The following is a 24,903-nucleotide window of genomic DNA, read 5'->3' on the forward strand; positions in this document are numbered from 1 at the left end:
AGGAATATAATTGTGAGGATATTACCTTTTCTAGTATCTTGGACAGAAAATGGAGATTCAAGATTGGTCTACAATTAATTAGCTCTTTGGGGTCAAGTTGTTGTTTTAGGATGAGAAGCTTAATAACAGCCAGTTTGAAGGTTTTGGGAACATATCCCAATGACAATGAGGAATTAATAATAGTCAGAAGAGGATCTATGACTTCTGAAAGCACCTCTTTTAGGAGCTTAGATGGTATAGGGTCTAACATACATGTTGTTGGTTTAGATGATTTAACAAGTTTATACAATTCTTCCTCTCCTATAGTAGAGAATGAGTGGAACTGTTCCTCAGGGGGTCTATAGTGCACTGTCTGATGCGATACTGTAGCTGACGGCTGAATGGTTACAATGTTATCTCTAATAGTATCGATTTTAGAAGTGAAATAGTTCATAAAGTCATTACTGCTGTGATGTTGGGAAATGTCAACACTTGATTATGCTTTATTTTTAGTAAATTTAGCCACTGTATTGAATAAATATCTGGGGTTATGTTTGTTTTCTTCTAAAAGAGAAGAAAAGTAATCGGATCTAGCAGTTTTTAATGCTGTAGGATAAATGGTGTATGTTTACTTCTCACTGCTGTGTGCACTTGGATGGGTTAAATGCAGAGCACCAATTCAGAGTAGGGGCTACCATACTTGGCAAACGTTACAACTTTCTTTTTTCACTTTCATTTCAGTGGTGCCTTTGGAGCCCCACAGATGACATGCAGGAAAAAAATAGTACGCTAAGTCATGTGCACGATTTACTATTTTGTTCACTCGATTTATAAATAGAGCGCAAAATTTACTAATTTGTTCACTCGATTTGCTAAATCATGCACACGATTTAGCAAATCGAGGGAACACAATAGTAAATTGAGGGAACGCAATAGTAATCATGTGCACATTTTAGTACATTGAGGGAACGAATAAGTAAATCGTGCGCACAATTAATTTATTACTGGCCATATTTTTGGGCTTCTATTTAGAGTCAGATTCATGTGTTGTAGTATTTTAGAACCACCAAGTTTTTCTGTTTCCTCATAGTGAGACCTTTACATTAGCGTCACATTTTGAGAAAACTACAAGATTCCCTACAGAGAATCACAAATCTGTCATTTTTCCTCATTTGTCACAGAGGTCAAGCATGCATGTTTTTATTTAAGTGTTTTTTCTCCAGTTGGGTAAACAGCCTAGTAGGAATTTGCTTAAAGAAATTAAAGTGATAAATCAAGTCATGAAAAACATTTTGTCAATGAAATGTCAAACAAAACAAAAGTCCATAGAATAATGATGTTTTATTTTCAGTAGGTGGTGTTGACCCCAGAATTCTCAAGCAGCTCCAGGGCATTGTGGCAATAACACATCCAAACTCCCACAATTATATGTCAAAGCATTTGTAAAATATAGCATGTTATGTAAAAATAACCATGCCCAAATTGTCAACATCAAAATTTGGTAATACAAACACTATGTTTTACATAATCTAAAGACCCCAATATGTGTTTTTTGGAATTGATCGTACTTGTAAAAGGCCATTTTCATATCTCTTGACTAGTAGGTGGTGCTTCACCAAAACTGAGAGTAATTTGGTAAAGATTGGACAAAATTTGCAGGAGAAAAAGAATAAAATTAATTCCATTAAAATTCAAAGTGGTGGAATATTTTGTTTGGCAGAACTTGTAAAGGTAGTATGCATTTGACTTGGAATTGCCTCTGGAGTCCGAAGAATTCACTGCATGCTTAACTTGCACAAATCATGACAAATGCCTTTTTTATTTACATCCAAAATGTGGGCCTTCGTCATTTTATTACGGAAGCAGACAGACAACCAGGTAAGTAATGATGAAGGTGTTTATTTTAACAGCAGAGTATCAGGATGTATCAACGTGCAGGAATGGGTGAGTATCAGAGTTCAGATATGGAGAATACTTGAGTGCAATCCTTGAGTGAATAACAGTTCTTTCCTTAGCAGGAACAACGGAAGGAGTTTTCCAGAATGGATATAAACTTCGTTTGAAGTGGATGACAGGCTGATGGCACACGCACCACTGACAGGACTGACTGGCTTACGGCTCGCACACCATTGGAGAGATGATCTTGACAGACTGGGATCGTCACTGAATACTGGTAAGTAAACACAGGAAGGTATGGTTAGTGACACTCGTAGAGAGAAGCACTAAGAGTCCGCTACGTATGAATGAGCCCGGACAATGAGAGGTGTGTGGTGTGCGCTTATGATGCAGGGTGGCTGATGGGGTGCAGGTGTGTATTGTTTAAAACTCAGGATGATCGCTGGGTGATTGTGGTGGAGGAACCTGGCCAATCCGTGACATTACCCCCCTCCCCAGGGCCTGCTCCTGAGGGCTGAGATCTCCTTCGTCCATGAGGTACAGGGTACTGAGGATGGCTGGAATGGAACTCTTCCATGAGCATGGGATCTAGGATGTCGACTCTTGGGATCCATGATCTTTCCTCTGGTCCATATCCTTCAAATTTAATCTCCCGGAACATAGACTGGGCCTGAAATCCTCCTCCGGTCAGCGACTGTCTTGGATCTGTGAATTGCCCTCTGCAGATGGTGGTGAGCTTCGTCCCAGACTCTCTCGCTCTCCCGAAACCAGTAATCTACTGCGGGGACCTCAGATGGTTCACTATCCCAGGGAAATAGAGGGGGTTGGAATCCAAGAATACACTGGAATGGTGTGAGGCCTGTCGTGGGTTGCCGCAGTGAATTTTGGGCATACTCCGCCCAGCCCAGAAACTGGTTCCAGGAGTTCTGGTGACCATTACAGAAGGTCCTGAGGAATCACCCCACTTCCTGGATCTTCCTCTCCATCTGGCCGTTGGTCTGAGGGTGGTAGCCAGAGGAGAGGCTGACTGTCAGACCTAGGAGTTTGAAAAACGATATCCATACCCGGGATATTAATTGGGGTCCCCTGTCCGATACAATATCCTCAGCGGTCTCCAGGGCAGTAGGGAAGACCTTTTAGTGGTAATAGCCTGCAGAACTTAGATAATCGATCTACTATGACGAAGATGCAGGTGTTTCCATCCGATGAAGGTAAATCAGTCATGAAGTCAACTCCTAGGTGTGACCAGGGCCGGTTAGGAATTGGCAAGGGATGGAGCTTTCCAGCAGGTAGATGTCTGGGATTTTTGGGCATTGCTGACTCCTTACAACCTTGTTCATACCTCCTCACATCCCTTGCCATGTCTGGCCACCAGAAGCGCTCAGATAGCAGCGAGAGAGTGTTGTTGACCCCGGGATGCCCAGTGCCCAGAGAGGTGTGAATGGTGTGAATGAGATCTACCCGTTGTGTCCTAGGGATGAACGGACGATTAGGTGGGCAACCTGGCGGAGGTCGGGCATCAGGAGTGGTGACGGCTGGAGGAGCAGACCATTCGATCGGACTGATGATGATATCTTTGGGTATAATGTTGGTGGTTGTCTCGGGTGTTTCTGTAGAATCATGTAATCTGGATAAGGCAACGACACGGACATTCTTAGGGCCAGGACGGTAAGTAATGGAGAAGTGGAACCTTGAGAAAAATAATGACCACCTGGCCTGATGGGCACAGAGTCATTTAGCATCACGGAGGTACTGGAGGTTTTTATGGTCAGTGATCACTTGAAATGGATGGATGGCACCTTCCAGCCAATGTCGCCACTCCTCCAGGGTGAGCTTGATGGCCAGAGGTTCTAGGTTACCGATGTTGTAATTCCTCTCCGCCGGGCTGAGCTTCCGAGAGAAGTAGGCACATGGATGGAGTAATTTGGGTGTCCCATGAAGTTGAGGCGTCCACCTCCACGATTAAAGGGAGATCTGGATCTGGATGCATCAGGAGTGGAGCTTGTGTGAAGGCGGATTTGAGGGAATGGAAGGCTGCGGCAGCTTCAGGAGTCGAGAGAAGATTTTTCGGTTTACCTTTGAGCAAATTGGAGAGTGGAGTGGTGATGATGCTGTAACCTCGTATGAGACGTCTGTAAAAGTTGGCGAATCCAAGAAATCTCTGGAGTTCTTTGATCGTGGTTGGTTCTGGCCTGGTAGTTACTGCAGCAATCTTCCTCTCATCCATGCGGACCCCCTGTCGGTTAATGAGGTAACCCAAGAACTGATGGGAGATGAAATGAACACTTCTCGGCCTTCAGGAAGAGGTGATGTGCTCTGAGTGTGTGGAGGACCTCCGTTACGTGGTGACGATGTTCGACCTCATTCCGGGAGTAGATGAGGATGTCATCTATATAAATGACCACGAAGCGATGCAGAAACTCCCCGAGGACTTCATGCATGAAGTTTTGAAAAACGGAAAGGGGCGTTGACCAAACCATAGGGCAGAACAAGATATTCATAGTGGCCAGTAGGGGTCACAAAGGCGGTCTTCCATTCATCCCCCTCATGTATTCTCACCAGGTTGTAAGCGCTGCGGAGGTCCAACTTTGTGAAGATGGTAGCAGACCTAAGTTGTTAGAGAGCCACGGGAACAAGAGGAAGGGGATATTTGAATTTGATGGTGCCTTGGTTTAGGGTCCGGTAATCAATGCATGGCCATAGCCCTCCATCCTTTTTGGCCACAAAAAAGAAACTGGATGCTGCGGGGGATGTAGAATGCCAAATATACCCTTGATTGAGAGATTCCTGGATATACTCCTCCATGGCCTTGGTCTCTGGAAGTGATAAAGGGTAGATCTTTCCTCTGGGCAAAGGGGCATTAGGAATCAGGTCAATGACACAGTCCCATGGCCGATGAGGTGGTATCTGGGAAGCTCTCTTGGGGCAGAAGATGACTTGGAAAGACAAGTAGATGTCAGGAATCTTCGTGGACTGTTTCTCGAGTGGACTTTCAACTGATGTGACATAGACAGGAACAGGTTTCGGAATAGGACATGGAAGAACCGGAAAACATTTTGTTAAACATTCTTTGCCCCACTTTATCACTTCCCTGGAGCCCCAAGAGATGATGGGATCGTGCTTCACCAGCCACGGACCCCCAAGTATGATATCCACATTGGCTCCCTCCAGAACCAGCAGCTGAATATCTTCCTTGTTTAGGTCTCCGACTTGAAGTGAAATGGTTTCACATTTCTGGTGAATACGTGGACGTGCAGTGATGAATTTGGTTATGGGTTGGATCTGGTAAACATTTGACAAGGCTTCGGTATGGAGCTGGAGCTGGCGACAGAGGGTCACCGAGATTAAATTTCCTGTTGACCCGGAGACGATGAGAGCGTGAGCTGAAACAGAGGATGTATGGGTGGTTAACTGGACACAAGTAGTGAGAGGATGCATCTTTTCATCATCAGTATGGAAAACACTCACCGATGTTCTTATGGGACGAAGTGGAAAGTTCAACCGAACATGCCCACTGGCTCCCCAATACATGCATAGACCCCGGGTCAGCCTCCTCTGTCGTCAGCGGCGGTAAGTTTGCCAGATTCGATGATCATAGGGTTTGGAGGGCTGGCGGCTTCAGATGGGCGGTGGAGTGCAGTAGTGTTAGAATGGGACTGATAAGATTGTATACGGTCTGAACATCTGATAGATTGTTGTATGAATTTTTCAAGCCCCATATTGTCATCCAATGCAGCCAGCTGCAGATGGAGTTGTGGTGTAAGACCAAGCTGGTAAGTGGTTAGTAAGGACCGCTCGTTCCATCCGCTAGCTGCAGCTAGAGTGCGAAAGCGAAGGGCATATTCATGAGTAGACATCGTTCCTTGAGATAAATGATAGAGTTGCTCACTGGCGGATACCTCTCCATCCGTTCGGCCGAATACTTCCTTGAAGTGGGAAACAAATGCTTGTATAGAACTAAGGGCTTGGCCGGCTTGCTTCCAGATCTTTTCGGCCCATTGGAGAGCTGGACTGGTCAGGAGAGATGTGATGAATGCTATTTTAGACTGGTCGGTAGGATATAGAGTAGGTTGCATGGTGAATATTAAAGAGCATTGAAGCAAAAATCCGTTGCACTCCTCCGCCCCTTCAAGAGTAGGGCACCGGTTGGGCCATGGGACTAGAAGATGTGGTGGTCGAAGAAGTGCTAGGTGGTGGAGGTGCCGGTGGTGCAGGAGGCGTGATGGTAGGAGAGGATGATGATACCCTCTTCAGTGAATCCACAAGCTCTTGGAAGGGATCTGGAACACTCATGCTGTTTACTGTCTTTAGGTCCGGGCTTACTGTTACTGAAGCAGAAGGACAACCAGGTAAGTAATGATGAAGGTGTTTATTTTAACAGCAGAGTATCAGAATGAATCAACATGCAGGAATGGGTGAGTATCAGAGTTCAGATATGGAGAATACTTGAGTGCAATCCTTGAGTGAATAACAGTTCTTTCCTTTGCAGGAACAACGGAAGGAGTTTTCCAGAATGGATATGAACTTTGTTTGAAGTGGATGACAGGCTGATGGCACACGCAAACACACCACTGACAGGACTGACTGGCTTACGGCTCGCACACCATTGGAGAGATGATCTTGACAGACTGGGATTGTCACCGAATACTGGTAAGTAAACACAGGAAGGTATGGTTAGTGACACACGTAGAGAGAAGCACTAAGAGTCCGCTACGTATGAATGAACCCGGACAATGAGAGGTGCGTGGTGTGCGCGTATGAAGCAGGGTGGCTGATGGGGTGCAGGTGTGTATTGTTTAAAACTCAGGTGACTGTGATCGCTGGGTGATTGTGGTGGAGGAACCTGGCCAATCCGTGACACATTTACATTTTTTCTGTAACAGAGGAGGAGCCTGAGAATTTGACAGATATATAAAGAGTGTTTGTGTCAGACTGAAGAACACAAATGGTGAGTTACTGCTATTTTTCATTTACATCACAGAACATCCACACATTTATACAACTTTGAGAAAATAGATTTTAATTTTTTTAAATATTATTTTCATCTAGAAAAAACTGATCTCTGCTGTGATTTACTGAGGAGAGATTGAGAAGATGGCAGTAAGTTAATCAATAACTATACATTCCATCAAACTGATGTTTTCAGCGTGATGCTCATCTCTTTCTCTCTGTTTCTGTAGATGTTGGTGTTTTTAGCAACTATTTTCTCTGTTGCTCTGGTGAGCGGATGCAGTCAGGATAAAGACATGCCAGTTGACTGCTCTGACCTTTATAAATCAGGACAAACAGTCAGTGGGATTTACTCCATCTATCCAGCAGGAGACATTCCTGTCTGGGTTTACTGTGAGATGATCTCCAGTGGGAAAGCTGAAGACAACGGAGCATGGACGGTATGAATGTGACTCTAGATCATCAAACACACATCAGCACATTCATTATGAATCATATATTCTATATAAACCCATCACAGGTGATTCAGAGGAGAATGGACGGCACTGTGAATTTCTATCGGCCGTGGAATCAGTACAAGAGAGGATTTGGGAATGTGGAGGGAGAATACTGGCTGGGTAAGATCTCACTGTGTGTGTGTGTGTGTGTGTGTATGTTCTTGTCCAGTGTTTGGTTGGACGTGTTCTTCATGTGTGTGTGTGTATGATCAGGGCTGGAGAACATGTACCAGCTGACACGTAAGAACAAGTACATGCTGAGAGTGGATCTGGAGGACTTTCAAGGAAATAAAGTTTTCGCTCTGTACTCATCCTTCTCTGTGGATTGTGAAACCGATGGATATCAGCTGCATGTTTCAGGATTCACTGATGGAGGAGCAGGTAGGAAGCTTTCGTTTATTTTCATGAAAACACATTTCCATTGAGTTAATGTGATGCTTCTCTCCTCTATAGGTGACTCTTTATCTGGCCATAATGGATTCAAGTTCACCACCTTTGACAAAGACCAAGATGTCCCTGAAGGTAACTGTGCCAAACAGTATCTCGGGGCATTTTGGTATGGAAACTGTCACATTACAAACCCAAACGGTGTGTATTTATGGGGTGAAGATCCCACACTTTATGCCATTGGAAATGTCTGGTCATCATGGAAGGGTTACTCTGTTGGTATGAAATCCATCAGCATGAAGATTAAACATGTGTCTTAGAAACACTGCAGTTCTTGTCAGAAACAAACAACAAAACAATCAATTTAATGTTTAATTGTTTCTTGTTTTCTAATAACTGTGTAACTTAGTAAATCATGCAGGAAAATCACTCTCATAAACCTATGACTTTATGAATGGTTCTTTGTTTTGGGTCACTTCTTTTAATTTGTAACCAAAATGAATCAACAATTCATACAATTAGAATAAACTCGAGCACTGAAATCATTCTGTCACATCTTTATGTCCACAACAGACATCATTAAATATTAAATGAGAAATTCAGTGGAGCCACAGAAGCTAATGAACCGATAATAAAATTAGCATTAAAAACTTAGAAGTGTTCTTATTAACCTCAGAGACATTACACAATATCAACCCAAACTGCATTTGATATTCTGATGATAACTCCAGTTGTGTTCCATGGGATAATGCATCATACCTCACATAAAATAATACATACAATTATTAAAATGAGCTTATTGCATGTTTCACTGACTGAGGAACTAGATCACAACATTAGTATTACAAGCCTATTTATATTCTTTTGAATTATGAATCAAAGCAAGACAGGAAATGTTTGGCTTGTGAATGTGACCAAGTATTGTTTATTAGACTTTTATTCTTGCCAAAGTATTATTAATTTTATTATAATTATTATATATTTTTTGTTAAACGTGTTATGTTGCAATCATATGTTGAAATGCTACACAAATCTGAACTCCGTACCTCATAATAACGAGTAAAGGTACACACCTGTCTAAATAACATTAACATCTGAAAAGGCATATCAGAGAGAAAAAAAACAAGGTCAAAGGAACTGCCTGAAAAAGGATTGTATTTGTTTTCAGAGTTTTGTTACCAGACAAAGACCGAATCAATGGGTCCGTGTGACTTGAAGCATGGCTAAAGACTGCAGTCGGAGGCGGAGTTAAAAACAGAGCAGTCAAGCCGGACATTAGTGACACTCACAGGGTGTTTTCAAACTTTATCACAGATGAAGTGAATTAAATGCAATATTTGTCATATACACAGATGTTTTCTGTATAATAAAACATTGAGGCTACAGTAAAAAAGCTTTTAACGCTCTAAAAACACAGATTTTATTGGAACTGAAAATGTTGAATAAACCCTGAACACTCTGGCGGTACTTTGATGCCACATGTGAAAGTCATGTGACGTCAGCGCCGTTTCAAGTCGGACAAAATTTCTAACCAGCATGCACTGTTTCAAGTCAGATTACGATCAGATTACACACCTAATATTTAAAGTCCTGAATTACATTTAAGTCACATAATGCAATATTGTAATGTTTTTGCAAAAACCTCATCACCTCGAGGATCGTCGGCACAAGAATACGGGAACCAAGTGAGTCCTCTGCACAATCTGACCTGTGTTGTAGCCTGGAATTAAACCACATCATGCTGGTTTTGTCTGGAGTTTTGGTTGCTTGCTGCTGTCGCCTCTGGCTTGCTTAGTTGGTGATGCTTAACTGATTGTACAGACACAGTTGGAAGAGGGCTGAACTGGAAGATGACATCACTGAGTCATCACTTCACTGAATCATCAATTAACTGGCTTTAGCTGAAAAATTATGCTTTGTCATTGTCCTCTTGCATTTTTGACAATCTCTTTCCTTTTTGACATTTTAAGCTGCTTTGGCACAATCGGTATTGTATAAAGCACTTTAAAAATAAAGGAGACTCGACTTGACAATTTATATTTACTTAAACGTTATATGAACTTGCCATGAAAATTATTTAAAATAATCTGTAAAGTCTGCAAAATGTTTTCATGTTAATATAGGTCAAAAATCACCATGTTGAAGTTCTGAATATAAGTTTAACTAGATATTTCCATGTGATTCCTTGTGTAATTGGGTTTACATTGTGTAATAATCATTCAGACAATTTTCATGACTATTCTAAGATGTTTTTGTCATGTTTTTTTTGTTTTTTGTTGTTGTTGGATAATTTGTCCCTGGTGTTACAACCCTTACAGCAATACATACTAACCTGTACTGCAAGGTGTAGTCAGAAATGAGCTGTATATAAATGCAGTAGTAAGGCTTCACCGTAAGGAAAGGTTTTGGTCTGTACTCATCCTTCTCTGTGGATTGTGAAACTGATGTATATAAGTGGCATAGGATGCTATCATTCACTTCAAAAATCACACTCAGATAGGAACTGTTGGGCAAGTTACTCTGAAAATGTAATTTAATTATTAATTATTGATTACACCTCTCAAAATTAATGATTACTTTATTTCAAAAGTAATTAGTAATTAGTTACATTAGATTAGATTAGATTAGATTAGATTAGATTAGATTAGATTAGATTCAACTTTATTGTCACTGCACATGTAAGGTACAAGGCAATGAAATATAAGCATGATATACAGGTAGATGTACTATGAATATACTATACAGATGGATTATGTAAAAGTGTATGTACACTAAAGGCAGAACTATGAACATATGAACAATTTACACTAGTGCAATGGACAGTACAGTGCATAGAAAATATTACAGTGTGCAAATGGATTACTCAGTGTTTCTGGATGAACAGACAGTAGTGCAAGTAATAACAAGTTTACTGTTTTTTGCTTGTTGTAAATAAATAAATAAATCAGACAGACACAGTGGTGATGTGGGGGAGGAGTCTGTGTGTGTGGTGGTGTCAGAGGGCAGAGTTCAGTATGGAGACAGCTGTAGGGAAAAAGCTGTTCCTGAATCTTGTGGTCCTTGTTCGGAGGCTCCTGAAGCGCCTCCCAGAGGGCAGGAGGTTAAACAGTCTATGGTCAGGGTGAGAGGAGTCCTTGAGAATGCTGCGAGCTCGACGTAGACAGCGTTTCCTCTGGATGTCCTCATTAGCAGGAAGTGGTGTCCCTGTGATGCGCTGGGCAGTTTTCACCACCCTCTGCAGTGCTTTGCGGTCAGCCACTGAGCAGTTCCCTTTTCAGACTGTGATGCAACTGGTCAGGATGCTCTCGATCGCACACCGCTAGAAGTTCACCAGGATGGATGAAGACAACTGGTTCTTCTTCAGTGTCCTGAGGAAGAAGAGGTGCTGGTGAGCCTTCTTGACCAGGCTGGAGGTGTATGTGGTCCAGGACAGTTCCTTCGAGATGGTGGTTCCCAGGAACTTGAAGCTGGAGACACGTTCAACAACGATACCGTTAATGTGGATGGGGTCATGCGTGCTTCCTTTTATTCTTCCTGAAGTCCACAATGAGCTCCTTGGTCTTATTGGTGTTAAGGAGCAGGTTATTGTCAGCGCACCATGTGGCCAGGTGCTGTACCTCTTCCCTGTAGGCAGTCTCATCGTTGTCACTGATGAGGCCAATCACCGTGGTGTCATCTGCAAACTTAATGATGGAGTTGGATCCATGCACAGGGTTGCAGTCGTGGGTGTAAAGGGAGTAGAGGAATGGGCTCAGCACACAGCCCTGTGGTACGCCAGTGTTAAGTGTGATGGTGGTGGAGTGGGTGTGGCCTGACCTAACATGCTGAGGCCTGTTAGTCAGAAAGTCCATAATCCAGTTGCAGAGGGAGGTGTTAATGTCCAGGTCTCCAAGTTTTGTAGTCAGCTTGGAGGAAATGACGGTGTTAAATGCTGAACTGAAGTCAACAAACAACATCCTAACATACGTGTTGTTATTGTCCAGGTGTGTGAGTGCATAGTGCAGCACTGTGCATACTGCATCCTCTGTGCTCCTATTTCTGCGGTAGACAAATTGGTGTGGGTCCAGTGTGGGTGGGAGGCAGTCTTTGAGATGTGCTAGGACCAGTCGCTCGAAGCACTTCATAATGATGGGTGTGAGTGCTACGGGGCGATAGTCATTTAGGCACATTGGGGAGGAGTTTTTTGGTACTGGCACAATGGATGTGAACTTCAAGCATGTTGTCACAGTTGCTTGGGTGAGGGACAGGTTGAAAATGTCTGTGAAGACCCCTGCAAGCTGCTCTGCACATGCCCTAAGCACACGTCCAGGAATGCCATCCGGGCCAGCAGCCTTGCGTGAGTTGATCCGGCTCAGTGCAGTGTGGACATCTGTGGAGGTGAGTTTAAGGGGTTGGTGGTCAGCTGAGGGTGAGATTTTGGTGGCCGTCTCCTTGCGGTTGCTGTTGAAGCGAGCATAAAAGTCTTTTAGCTCATTAAGGAAGGAGACGTCCGTGACCGTTGGAGTGGAGTTGCTTGACTTGTAGTCACTGATGACCTGGATGCCCCACCACATGCGTCAGGAGTTAGAAAAATGTTCCTCTACCTTCAGCTTGTAGCAGTACTTGGCCTTTTTGATGCCCATTACATGTTACGCTACTTTTTTCTCCGTGAAATTTATGAAATCTCAGCATAGCCACACTGCTGTGTGTATGCACTTTTGATGGGTTAAATGCAGAGCAAGAATTCTGAGTATGGGTCACCAAACTTATCTCTATGTCATGTTACTTAAAAGTATGATCAAGGTATAGCACAAAAGTATAGCACATCCACTAGTTATTAAGTATGTGTAAATCAATTCAGTTCAATTCAATTCAATAAATGTATTGCCATGTCAACAAGATGATGGGAATTTGTCTTGGCACAATTCTCAGACGTAAATAACCCAAAAGAGAAACATTAAGACAAAAAACAGACAATGTTCAACAACAATACCCAGCAACCAGTAATACATTAGACCAACACCCCGCAGAGAAAAAGATAATACCACTCGGCAGAGAAAGTGCACAATGAATACCGTTAATAAAGTGCTGCTAGCAGTCAGTGCAGGTTCAGATGTCTGATAGCCAGAGGGTAAGTGCTGTCTCTGAAACGTGATGTAGAAGTCTTGATACTCCTATATCTTCTTCCTGATGGGAGGAGATTAAAGAGATAATGAGCAGGGTGAGAGTGGTCCCCTATGATTTTTTTAGCCTTTCTGATTATTCTGGTGGCGAAAAGTGAAGAAAGTGAAGGGAGACTACAGCCTATAATTTTCGATGCTCTGTGTACTACTCTTTCCATTCTAGTTTTGTCCTGAGCGGTTGTGTGACCTAACCAGACAAGCATGGAAAAAGTGAGCACGCTCTCAATAGTTGACCTATAAAAGTGGGTCATGGCAACTCGGCTGACTCTAAACTTTTTGAGCTGCCGCAGAAAGTGGAGTCGCTGGTGAGCTTTAATGATCTTAAAATTAGTGTTGAGCTCCCATGATAAGGATTCCTGGATTGTGGTCCCCACAACAGATTTCATATAATCTGTTTTTAACGATGCATCACAATATAAATGACAACTTGTATCCGATGCACACTTTTTAAACGGATGCATCGCATCGTTAACTTTTTATGCTGATGCATCGAGCGAGTCTGGGAATCTTCCCAACCCTACACCATACCCCAAAACATTTTTTATATATATATTTGACTTTGTAAATGTGTTAAATAGAAAAAGAAAGAAAAGAAATATCACAATGACATAAGTATTTCTAAGTATTCAGGCACTTTATGATGACATATGAACTTTAGATCAGGTGCATCACATTTCTCTGGATCATCTTTGAGATGTGTGCAGTGTATTTTATGGAGGACTGTTTCCTGATCCTGGGAGAGTAGACTACAATGCCGGCTGTTCTGACTCACAGAATGTTTTAGCCCGTTCTGTTCTCCCTTGTCTGGAATTGTTCATGTTAACCTTGCTTCATGTGTTTATCTGTTTTCTTTTGATTATTAAATTAGTAAAGGCCATTTGGAAGGCCAAACAAAGTATTTTTGCTTTCACAATGAAACAGTGTTTCCACGACATGACAGCATCAGCAACAGAGAGAATAAAAGTTACTCTTCCTTTCTTTGAGTGAATATCTGGACAACATAATGCTAATCTTCTCACACAGTGACATGTTTAAACGAGACGTTTCAGGGCGGTGTGGACGAGTCTTAATTTTTGTAAAGAATATCTCTTTGGATTTGAGACTTTAGTCTTTGAAACTTCACAGAACTTCTTCATGCACCAAGAGCTTGTAACACTCCAAAGAGAAAGGAAACCTAGAAATCGAATCATATGACCCCTTAAACATACATACATACATATCATATAATATCATATCATATATATTATTGCATTACAATCTGTTATGCCCACTGTAGTCTGGTCAACAGGTCATGCACGTGTTGAAAGCGGTGACGTAAACTAACCCTGAAATATGATCTACTCCAGAGCAGATTATGTTCAGGGGATCAGTTGCTATACCTCCATTTTTGGGACCGAAAGCTGAGTTAATCCAATTGCTCACTCTTCAACATACAGGCTATGTCACATGGCCTGCTTCCTGGAATTCCCCACTGGAAAGCCTCAAAATACACAAACACAAATCCAAGATGACAATTTGCAAATCCACATTCAACAAACATTCAAAACTTTGGGTGCTTGCTTGTAAATGTGTTTTGCATTCATGACACACATTTTCTGAAAGAAAGTTTAGTTTTTGGATTGTGGCAAAGTGATAGTTAATCCCAGGGATTCACAAGAAGAAATGTTACCCAAGTTAAGAATTTCAGACTTAAAGGAGTAGAAATACTAAATTACTATAAAAAATATATTAAAATACTACGGAAGTCGATGGTGTGCATCAACAGTTTGGATTTTTAAAATATCTTCTTTGATCCTCCGAGTGTCTAATGCTGAAATAAGCACGCTGGGAAGTACATAAAGCAAGCATAGCTTCCAAACACTACACAGCTGATTGGGCAATCTGTCACAAAACAAATCCATCAGCACCACGCTGCTGTTGGAGAAACAGCAATGCAAATGCACAGGTGTCTGCAGCTTATAATTTGACAAAACTATTTGAATTTTTTTACATGCATACTGAACACTTGAAATTTAGCAAAACTCAAGTTTTATAGACCTGTATTTTCAAACAGCTATTTTTTTGTTCTGAATTCTTCGACAGCAAATATCCAGCTTTTAAAAATACAGCTTCAATTTTTCAAGATGAAGAGGAAATTCAGAATATCAAATCAATATTCTAGAATTCAGTGTGCGCAGAAATGAAGATATTTCTATTATAATTAATTATAAGTATTAAAGAGAGGTTGTCAGTAAAATGTTGTAATGCCATTGGATCCTCAATCTCTCAGTGAAACTTGATTGACGAGTCGTGCACAGCCTGGAGGAGACAGATCTCTGCTTTTCCACAATGCAAAGGTAAATAAATAAATGACATTTTTTAATAGTACAGCATTTTCTTTACTCAAACACTATGTCTGTAAAGGCTGATGTTTTTGTGTGCTTGAAGACCGGAGGAGTAGGTTATTTGCCACCTAGCCAATATACAATATACCTTATAAATATCCTGTGCATAAGCGCTTAATTGTTTATATCATAGGATTTTGGCCAACTGTATTATATTTTTTAAATCTTAAACGTACTTAATTAAAAGTAAAAGTAAATGCAAAATGGAAAAGAAGCAAAAAATTATTTAATATATATATATATATATATATATATATATATATATATATATATATATATATATATATATAAATGTTCATACACAGCTTGAGTTGCAAGATTGTTTTCAGTCCTAACTATTTCTTCTTTTTTAGTATTTTTGTGTAAGAAGAAAACGCACTTGTGAATGTTAATGAGTGAGTCATTGAGATTCAACCGATTCAAATGGCTGATTCATTCAGAAACAAAGCATTTGACCGTGTGAGTGAATCACTGAATCATTTATTCAACCGATTCATTCAAAAAGCTGAATCATTCAACAGTAAACACCGTTCATTGCTCAGAGATGCAAAACAGTGCTGTGATCTTTGTTTGGAACTACTTTCGTTGGAAAAATTGAGCAAAAAAACAAACAATATTATGTCTAAAATGTAAGTCACTTATTGATTCACTGAACTTGTATAAAATGATTATTAAATGTGTTCATGCATCTTCAGAAAAACGATACTCTTTGTGTGAGATAGATTAAGTAAACTAGGCCTACATTAAATTATACAAATTAAAAAGCATACAGAAGAATTATTGCCATCTACAATTTAGAAAACCTGGAATATTGAGTTGTAATAGACTAATAAATGAATGTGCATGAATCTGTGTATGATTCTGTGATATAGACTACTTGATAACATCAGATTGCACATCATTACAACAACACTTACCATAGCTTTGCAGACGATGCTGTAAATCACACACCCCTGACTCGACTTGAGAAGAAAAGTTCAATCATCTGACGTAGTGTGACGGCCCTTGTTGCAAAAGTGTTTTTTTTTTTAGGAGTCTGACTTGCAAACGAAAGAGCACCGATTCGTCAAACCTGCTTTCCTGCAGTCTGTGTTCTTCTGACTATTTTGTTGTAAGTAACAAATATACTTACGGCAAATGTATCAAAGAAAAAGTATACATTTTAATTTGGAAATATAGTGGATTAAAAGTTGCCTGAAATATAAAAACTCATACTGTCACAATATATTTTACGTTGTTACATTACAACACTGCCCAGTGTGTGGGGAGCATGTATATTCAAACATGACCCATAGTGTGCATTCAACTCAACATGAGCTCCAGAAGGGAAGGAAAAAATGTGCTATTATGCATTCAAATTCAAAAGTTATTAGCTTTATACATCAATGCATATTTGATCCACTGGTGGCGCTAGAGGACTGGCGGTAAAGACCCCAGATTTGCTATGATTAATGTTCAGTCTCTCCTCTATCTATATGCCAGTTTTCACAACTTTCAACCAAACAGTTTTATGAACTGCCATAGACTTCCTTTCAAGAATAGTAAGAAAAAAATCTGAAAAGCATCAGTTTTGGCCCAAAGCACTGCAAGCAAAGCACAGCTTGAGAATGCAGGTTTAACTTGCATTTAATTTGCCTCCAAAATATGGGGTTTTATAATGTAAATTTCTTATGTAACACAGAGGAGGAGTCGGAGAATCTGATATACAAAGAGTGTTTGTGTCAGACTGAAGAACACAAATGGTGAGTGACTGCATTATTGTAAATTTACAAAACAGATATAAAAACAGATCTGCTGAGATTGTCTGATTAAAGACTGAGGAGATGGCTGTAAGTTCTTCAATAACTACATAACTGCTGGTGGTTTTAGATGTCTTTCAGTGTGAGGTTCATCTCTTTCTCTCTGTCTCTGTAGATGTTGGTGGTTTTAGCAGCTCTTCTCTCTGCTGTTCTTATGAGAGGATGCACTCAGAATATAAACATGCCAGCCGACTGTTCTGACCTTTATAAATCAAGACAAACAGTCAGTGGGATTTACTTCATCTATCCAGCAGGAGACATTCCCGTCTCGGTTTACTGTGAGATGATCTCCGGTGGGGAAGCTGAAGACAATGGAGCATGGACGGTATGAATGTGACTCTAGATCATCAAACACACATCAGCACATTCATTATGAATCATATCTTCTATATAAACCCATCACAGGTGTTTCAGAGGAGAATGGATGGCACTGTGAATTTCTATCGGCCGTGGGATCAGTACAAGAGAGGATTTGGGAATGTGGAGGGAGAATACTGGCTGGGTAAGATCTCACAGTGTGTGTGTGTGTGTGTGTGTGTGTGTGTGTGTGTGTGTGGATGTTCATGTCCAGTGTTTGGTTGAACGTGTTCTTTATGTGTATAATCAGGGCTGGAGAACATGTACCAGCTGACACGTAAGAACAAGTACATGCTGAGAGTGGATCTGGAGGACTTTCAAGGAAATAAAGCTTTTGCTCTGTACTCGTCCTTCTCTGTGGGTCCTGAAGCTGATGGATATAAACTACAAGTTTCAGGATTCAAAGATGGAGGAGCAGGTAGGACACTTTCATTTATACTCATGAAAACCCATTTCTATTGAGTTACTGTCTTCAGTGATGCTCTTCTTCTCTTCAGGAGACTCTTTATCTTTCCATAACGGACAGAAGTTCTCCACCTTTGAGAAAGACCAAGATGTCTCTGGAGATAACTGTGCCAAAAAGCATCTCGGGGGATTTTGGTACAAAGACTGCCTCGGTACAAACCCCAATGGTATATATTTATGGGGTGAAGATGACATCCTTGGTATCATTGGAAATGTTTGGAAAACATGGAAGAATTTCAAGGTTGGTATGAAATCCATCAGCATGAAGATCAGACGTGTGTCTTAGAAACACTGCAGTTCTTGTCAGAAACAAACAACCAAAAAAAAAAAACAATCTATTTAATGTTTAATTGTTTTGTGTTTTCTAACAACTGTATAATTTAGTAAATCATGTAGGAATATGACTCTCATGAACTCTCATAACTGTTTATGAATTGACCTTCGTTTTTGCTTCTTTTCATTTGTAACTGAAATGAATCAACAATCCATGCATTTTCAATAAACTCCTGCACTGAGATCATTATGTCAGATGTGTTTATCTCCACAACAGACACCAGAAACACTAAATGAGGAATTCAGTGAAACCACAGCTGCTGATGAACCAATTATAAAATTAGCATTAAAAACTCAGAAGTGTTCTTATTAACCTCAGAGACATCACACACACAGATCGATCCAAACTGCATTTGATATTCTGATGATAACTCCAGTTGTGTTCCATGGGATAATGCATCATACCTCACATAAAATAATACATACAATTATTAAAATGAGCTTATTGCATGTTTCACTGACTGAGGAACTAGATCACAACATTAGTATTACAGGCCTATTTATATGCTTTTGCATTATGAATCAAAGCAAGACAGGAGTGTTTTGATTCTGAGTTACTCATACATACAGTGACAAATCAGCTTTGTATCACAGAGATAAACTGCATCTTATCTGTATTTTTGGAAGAGACATGTTGGATTCAAAAGAGTCTCATTCGGCTCCTTCAGTTATTTTTGTGTTGGATGTGCTACTTCAGCTGTGCGTCCTGCGTCATCAACCCGGAACTTCAGTTTGATTCAGTTAGATATGTGAACCGGCTCGACCGGTTACTTCCTGAGAACTGCTTTAAAAGAAAGATTTGTTCAAGAACTGAAAATCACTAGAGTTTGTCGTGTTACAGACTAAGAACCAAACCCCCCTGAGATACTGTTTGGCTCAGTTAGTATCTGAAGTGTCTTGCTCCTAGTTAAAGGTGGAGAACTTACACATACACATACATATTTCTGAACAAGTCTCACCAGGCCATGGCTATTGTGATTTTTTTTTTTTTTTTTTTTTACGTCTCCAGAGATATTAGGTTTAAGCATTTCAATATTTTGGACTTCCTGCCAGTGAACCCTGCTCTTTGTGCTTTTTTCAGTTAAATAAAGTTTAAATGGAATTAACAAATCACAGATTCTTGATTTTACTGTATTTTACACCATATCCCAATTGTCTGGAAATGGGTTTGCAACCTATTGACTTATAGAAAGGTTCCATGCATGTTAAATTCACGGATTAAAGTTCACAAACTCAATTGACTGGACTTCATCTGGGAAGAAAAACGCCATCTGATCAACACAAAGCCACGAGTCTGCCTGTAAACCCTGCTGTCTGTCACCAGGAGGAGCCCTCACTCAGCATTCACTCAGAATCATGTCTGCCTCACTGGGGTTATATCAGACACTACATACCTCATCCTTGGACTGTGTTTTAAATTAGTGGCCACTTTCTATATTTAAGTGAGAACTTTAAGTCTTCATGTAGATACTGAAATTTACCTTAAATGGAGGGGAGATTTGATATACAGTTGCATGCAAAATTTTTCACATTGTACGCTGCAACTTTAAAAATCTCCACTCCACACCTCGTAATGAAACCTCACAATGCACTCCACACTTTTGTACTATTAAAAAGTACAAAACTGAAATATCACACTGACATAAATGTTCAGACACTTTGCAACACCATATGAACTTAAGCTCGGGTGCACGATATTTCTCTGGTTCATCTCTGAGATGATTCTATACATTGATTGGAGTAGATCTGTGGCAAATTTAATTGATCAGACTTTGTCTGGGAAGAAAAAAAAACCAAGACATGAGGTCAACAGAGCTGCCTGCTGAGCTCAGAGATAGGATTGTGATGAAATGATTTCTACTGCACAGACTAGTCCTGGAGCTCTCTGACCTAGTCTAGTGTTCCCACCCGACCTGACTGAGCTTGAGAGTGTCTGTACAGAGAAATCACAGAAAAATCACACTGACCAAACCAGAACTGCCAGAGAAGTCTTAAAGTACACACACACAAATCCAAAGTGATGGTTTGCAAATGCACACTCAAGAAACAACTTGCAAATATACAACATTCAAAACTCTTCTGTGTTGAATTGAATTGAAATTTATTTGACAAGTATTCCATCCACTGTCGAGGATAAAAACACAATAAAGCGCTTGGCTTTTTTCCATTGAGGCCCTCGATGTTAATAATAACTTCTGTGTTTTGGATCTGTGAAACGCATTTTGATGAAGCATATTTGGTAATAAAAAATTTGAGTTGCCATTTGACAATACATACGATTTTCTTTGTGAATGAAAATGATAATAATTTATGTTAAACAGCAATGAAAAAAATAATAATAATGGCAAAAAAGCATATCGGTTCTTTTGTTGTTCGTAAATAGCTGTAGCGAAGTTGTTAAGTTTGGCTCCTTTCCACTACTCTAAAACTGTGCACATGGAAGTCTAATTCACTAGTTCACGCTTACATATAATTAGCTGAGGTATGGTATGTGTATTTGGCGTGCTGTCCTGGGAAGGGCTCCGAGCTCGGGAATGGCCCGAACCTTTCCCTGTCTATTCCTGAAGTGAACTCAAAGTGAGGAGATGGGGTGGGGAGGGATGCTGATAAACCGTCAATGGATAGAGGTAAGTTAGTGATATTTATACTATGGGATTGATTACTTGATTATGGTCCACCTGTGTCCTGACGCGCTCTGTATCTGACGCGCTCTTCCCGAATCTTGTTAATAAAAACATAATTCCACTAGTTCACGAGAAGGCCTACGTACTCCGGTGGGAGCGACTTAGGCTTTGGAAGAGTAGGCGCTACCAGTAGTGAACTATGTGGTTGTGGGTGCCCCGGTCGGTAGGGCTCGAGCCGATGCTCAACGGGAGCTTGTGGCATTGGAACGGTGAGCCCTACCGGCTGAAGAGGAGGAGCAGCGTGGTTGTGGTGGCCGACCGGGAGGACCCTTAACGCTGGTTTGCCAAAACTGCCATGAAAAACTAGTAGAAGAAGAAGACGACGAAACTGGGTCATGACGTCATTTAAGGAACTTTATCCGCGAACCTGCTTTTAGTGTCTTCACCTGAAAATGTATTGGTTTATGTCAGGCGGTCTGTGCCGCTAGAGGAAGCGGCCTCAAACTGTGTCTCGGCTGGAAAAGCCGCGGTGAAAGGCTGAGCTGTGGTAGGAAGTGAGAGAGGCTTGCTGCGGTGAGACCCGGGGTGCGGCCCGGGCTGGTTGAATGCCTGCTACTGCTGCTGCGATCCAGCGCTCGAGGAGAGCTCAGTCTTGGGCGGCATGATCCTTGTGTCGAGCGAGGCGAGCTCGGGGCTTGCACGGTCTATTTGCCACGACGTTTGGCTTGGCGAGGAGACCAACTGTCACGATGACGCTTAATGCTGCTCAACGGCTGTGTTTGGCTGGGTAGGAAGGATCGCAGGTCCGGCAAGAGCAGCAGATCTCATCAATCCCCGGAATAGCTCTCTTCGTTGGTAGGAAAATTGGGTCTGTGATAAGGTGACAGACGAAGCGAGCCAGCATGCTGATTAACTGTAAAAAGATAGAGGTAAGTCAGCGATATTTGTAATATGGGATTGATTACTTGATTATGGTTCACCTGTGTCGATTAGGCTAAGTATCTGACGCGCTCCTCCCGAATCTTGTTAGTAAAAACATAATTTAATGAGCTACAGGGAGCTGATTGAGATGAATGTTATGCCTTAGACTGGTCATGAGCTAGAGATTTAGAGATATATTTTAGCTTCAAGAGATATTAGCATAAATGTCAGTACATATTTGACCCATTGGTGGCGCTAGAGCAGGTGTCTCCAACACAAGGTAGATTGCTGAGGGAAATTAAATAAAAAAATACATGATATATATATATATAAATTATTTTTTGCTTCTTTTCCAAAGCAGCAGCTTTGTTTACAGAGGTTACCGTGGAAACAGCTCTGTTCTGCTGTTCATAAGTGCCCTCTGCTGTCAAACTGTGGATTTATAAATTCAGTCTGACATATTTTTGTTCAGACCAATGTGAAATCAGACCAGATTTTTGTTGTAAGTCTCAACTGGTCGATGGAAAATAGCCTACCTTGTTATCAGAAGTGTTGAGATTTTTAGAATGCACATTAGCTTATGTAGAACTGTTTATGGAGCAGATAAAATTATTATTTTTTCATTCGGACTCAACCTTTTATTAAAGAAAAAAAAAGATTTAACGGCTAATATGTTATTATTTAAATTCATTTAAGTTAATTTTTAAAAGTAGCTCCAAAATGAAGTAAGGTTAGGGACCCCTGCGCTAGAGGGTTTGGCATGGTTAATGTTCACCCAAAGGAAAGATGGTCTCAAATGTTTCTCAGATCTTCCTCCTTTGCTAGAGACTCATGAACTCTCACATGTGCTATACTCTAAAGTGATCTCAACAACTTTACAAAGTGTGCACCAAGTCAAATGTCTCAGTATGAACATAAACATCTCTTATGACTACCGTAAATATGAATTAATAATCAAAATAGTTGAGGATTTAGTCAAAGCCATTCATGTCCAGGGTTACTGTTACTTATAAAGACACTGAGTACATGACTATTTACAAGAACAAATAATGAGCCCTATATGCACATAAACTGCACAGCACTTCTCTATTACTGTATGTAAGGAAGTCATGAGCTATATTTACATGCATGCAAAATGGAGTTTGCATGACAAAACAAGTGTTGCATGTGATGCGTATACAAAGCTGGGTATTTGAAGGTAAATTTATATTGATATTATGATATTTATGAATTGTAATGCTATTTAAAAGGATATTTTCAATATATAAAATATTAGGATAATAAAAAAAAAACTCAAATAAAATAGAAGATGTCTGAAAACAAGTAAGAGTCATATAAAAAACATAAGAGAATCAGTCCTTTGCATTGAATTGGGATCAGCATTTATAGACATTCTGAACTCTATTGGTGTTAGACAACATGTTTCAGGACCTACTCACTGTCGAAATCATACTCTAGATTTAATACTATAATACTATAATACTTAATACTCGCACCCTAAAGAGAGCAGCCCGAAAAATGGAGCGCAGCTGGAGGAAAACAAAACTAGAGGTATTTCGTATTGCTTGGCGGGAAATTAACATATTACTTATTTATTCAATAAAGTGGCTAAACAAGTGTTGACATTTCCCAACACCACAGCAGTAATGACTTTATGAACTACTTTACTTCTAAAATCGATACTATTAGAGATAAAATTGCAACCATTCAGCCGTCAGTTACAGTATCGCATCAGACAGTGCACTATAGACCCCCTGAGGAACAGTTCCACTCATTCTCTACTGTAGGAGAGGAAGAATTGTATAAACTTGTTAAATCATCTAAACCAACAACATGTATGTCAGACCCTATACCATCTAAGCTCTTAAAAGAGGTGCTTCCAGAAGTCATAGGTCCTATTCTGACTATTATTAATTCCTCATTGTAATAATAATAATAATAATAATATATTTATTTTGTATAGCGCCTTTAAAAGTAGCTTTCTCAAAGCACTTTACAGACAAGCATAACAGCAAATGAATAAACACAATATAAGTACAAGAAAATAAACGCATAAAAACAAGTTCATGTAAAAGCAATCCTAAAATAAAATGTTTTAAGAAGAGATTTAAAAGTCACTAATGAATTTGCTTCCCTGATGTCGGCCGGGAGAGAATTCCAGAGCTTAGGAGCATAGACAGAGAATGCTCGGTCACCCCACGTATGAAGCCGTGTCTTTGGAACAACCAAAAGACCACTCTGAGAGGAGCGCAGATTGCGACGTGGTGTGTAGGGCATTAATAAGTCAGTCAAATACTCAGGTGCCAGATTGTGCAGAGATTTATAGGCCAGCAATAGAGATTTTAAAATCAATACGGTACCTAACAGGTAGCCAGTGCAGGGACTCCAAGACCGGAGTTATATGGTCCCTGGCCATGACCCCAGATAGTACTCTAGCAGCTGAATTTTGAAGATATTGCAATTTATCTAGTGATGATTTAGATACCCCAGCTAGAAGACCATTCCAGTAGTCAATGCGTGAAAAGACAAAAGAGTTAATCAATTAATCCTAATTGTCATTAGGATATGTCCCCAAAACCTTCAAACTGGCTGTTATTATGCCTCTCATCAAAAAACCACAACTTGACCCCAGAGAACTAGTTAATTATAGACCAATCTCGAATCTCCCTTTTCTGTCCAAGATACTAGAAAAGGTAGTATCCTCACAATTATATTCCTTCTTAGAGAAAAGATGCTTTATATGTTACCCTTGGGAGGTATCATCAGGAAACATGGTGTTAGCTTTCACTGTTATGCTGATGATACTCAGCTCTATATTTCCTCGCAGCCCGGTGAAACACACCAATTTGAAAAACTAATGGAATGCATAGTCGATATAAAAAAAACTGGATGACGAGTAATTTCTTACTGCTAAATTCAGAAATAAACAGAGGTGTTAATTATAGGACCTAAAAACTCCACTTGTAATAACCTAGAACACTGTCTAAGACTTGATGGCTGCTCTGTCAATTCTTCGTCATCAGTTAGGAACCTAGGTGTGCTACTTGATCGCAATCTTTCCTTAGAAAGCCACGTTTCTAGCATTTGTAAAACTGCATTTTTCCATCTCGAAAATATATCCAAATTACGGCCTATGCTCTCAATGTCAA

The 24,903-nt window shown here is 40.4% G+C and overlaps 3 protein-coding genes across 5 annotated transcripts in view; all 3 read left to right on the forward strand.

The window, feature by feature from the left end:
- The window catches only part of LOC113039050 (zinc finger protein 501-like), an 847,435-nt gene that overhangs the window by 692,683 nt on the left and 129,849 nt on the right, over positions 1-24,903 (forward strand). The window lies entirely within an intron of this gene.
- LOC113041259 (microfibril-associated glycoprotein 4-like) lies at positions 6,882-8,327 on the forward strand. The gene is made up of 5 exons (XM_026199729.1): positions 6,882-6,975; positions 7,056-7,265; positions 7,346-7,442; positions 7,536-7,703; positions 7,776-8,327. Exons 1-5 carry the CDS (start codon positions 6,970-6,972, stop codon positions 8,027-8,029), a joined length of 735 nt encoding a protein of 244 aa, XP_026055514.1. The 5' UTR covers positions 6,882-6,969; the 3' UTR covers positions 8,030-8,327.
- Positions 16,955-18,189, forward strand: LOC113041415 (microfibril-associated glycoprotein 4-like). Of its 2 annotated transcripts, none has more exons than XM_026200042.1 (5): positions 16,955-16,997; positions 17,170-17,379; positions 17,460-17,556; positions 17,662-17,829; positions 17,909-18,188. In XM_026200042.1, exons 1-5 carry the CDS (start codon positions 16,995-16,997, stop codon positions 18,160-18,162), a joined length of 732 nt encoding a protein of 243 aa, XP_026055827.1. In that variant the 5' UTR covers positions 16,955-16,994; the 3' UTR covers positions 18,163-18,188. The 2 variants fall into 2 exon arrangements, with proteins under 2 accessions (XP_026055827.1, XP_026055743.1); XM_026199958.1 differs by lacking the exon at positions 16,955-16,997 and adding an exon at positions 17,002-17,084 and having other exon boundaries at positions 17,909-18,189.

Source organism: Carassius auratus, chromosome 1, assembly GCF_003368295.1.
Source record: "Carassius auratus strain Wakin chromosome 1, ASM336829v1, whole genome shotgun sequence".
In the NCBI taxonomy this organism is placed as follows: Eukaryota; Metazoa; Chordata; class Actinopteri; order Cypriniformes; family Cyprinidae; genus Carassius; species Carassius auratus.

Coding starts and splice junctions, on each gene's coding strand:
- LOC113041259 (XM_026199729.1), top strand. Junction 7,266..7,345: donor AAGACAACGGAGCATGGACG/GTATGAATGTGA, acceptor AACCCATCACAG/GTGATTCAGAGGAGAATGGA. Junction 7,443..7,535: donor GGAGGGAGAATACTGGCTGG/GTAAGATCTCAC, acceptor GTGTATGATCAG/GGCTGGAGAACATGTACCAG.
- LOC113041415 (XM_026199958.1), top strand. Junction 17,380..17,459: donor AAGACAATGGAGCATGGACG/GTATGAATGTGA, acceptor AACCCATCACAG/GTGTTTCAGAGGAGAATGGA. Junction 17,830..17,908: donor ATTCAAAGATGGAGGAGCAG/GTAGGACACTTT, acceptor TCTTCTCTTCAG/GAGACTCTTTATCTTTCCAT.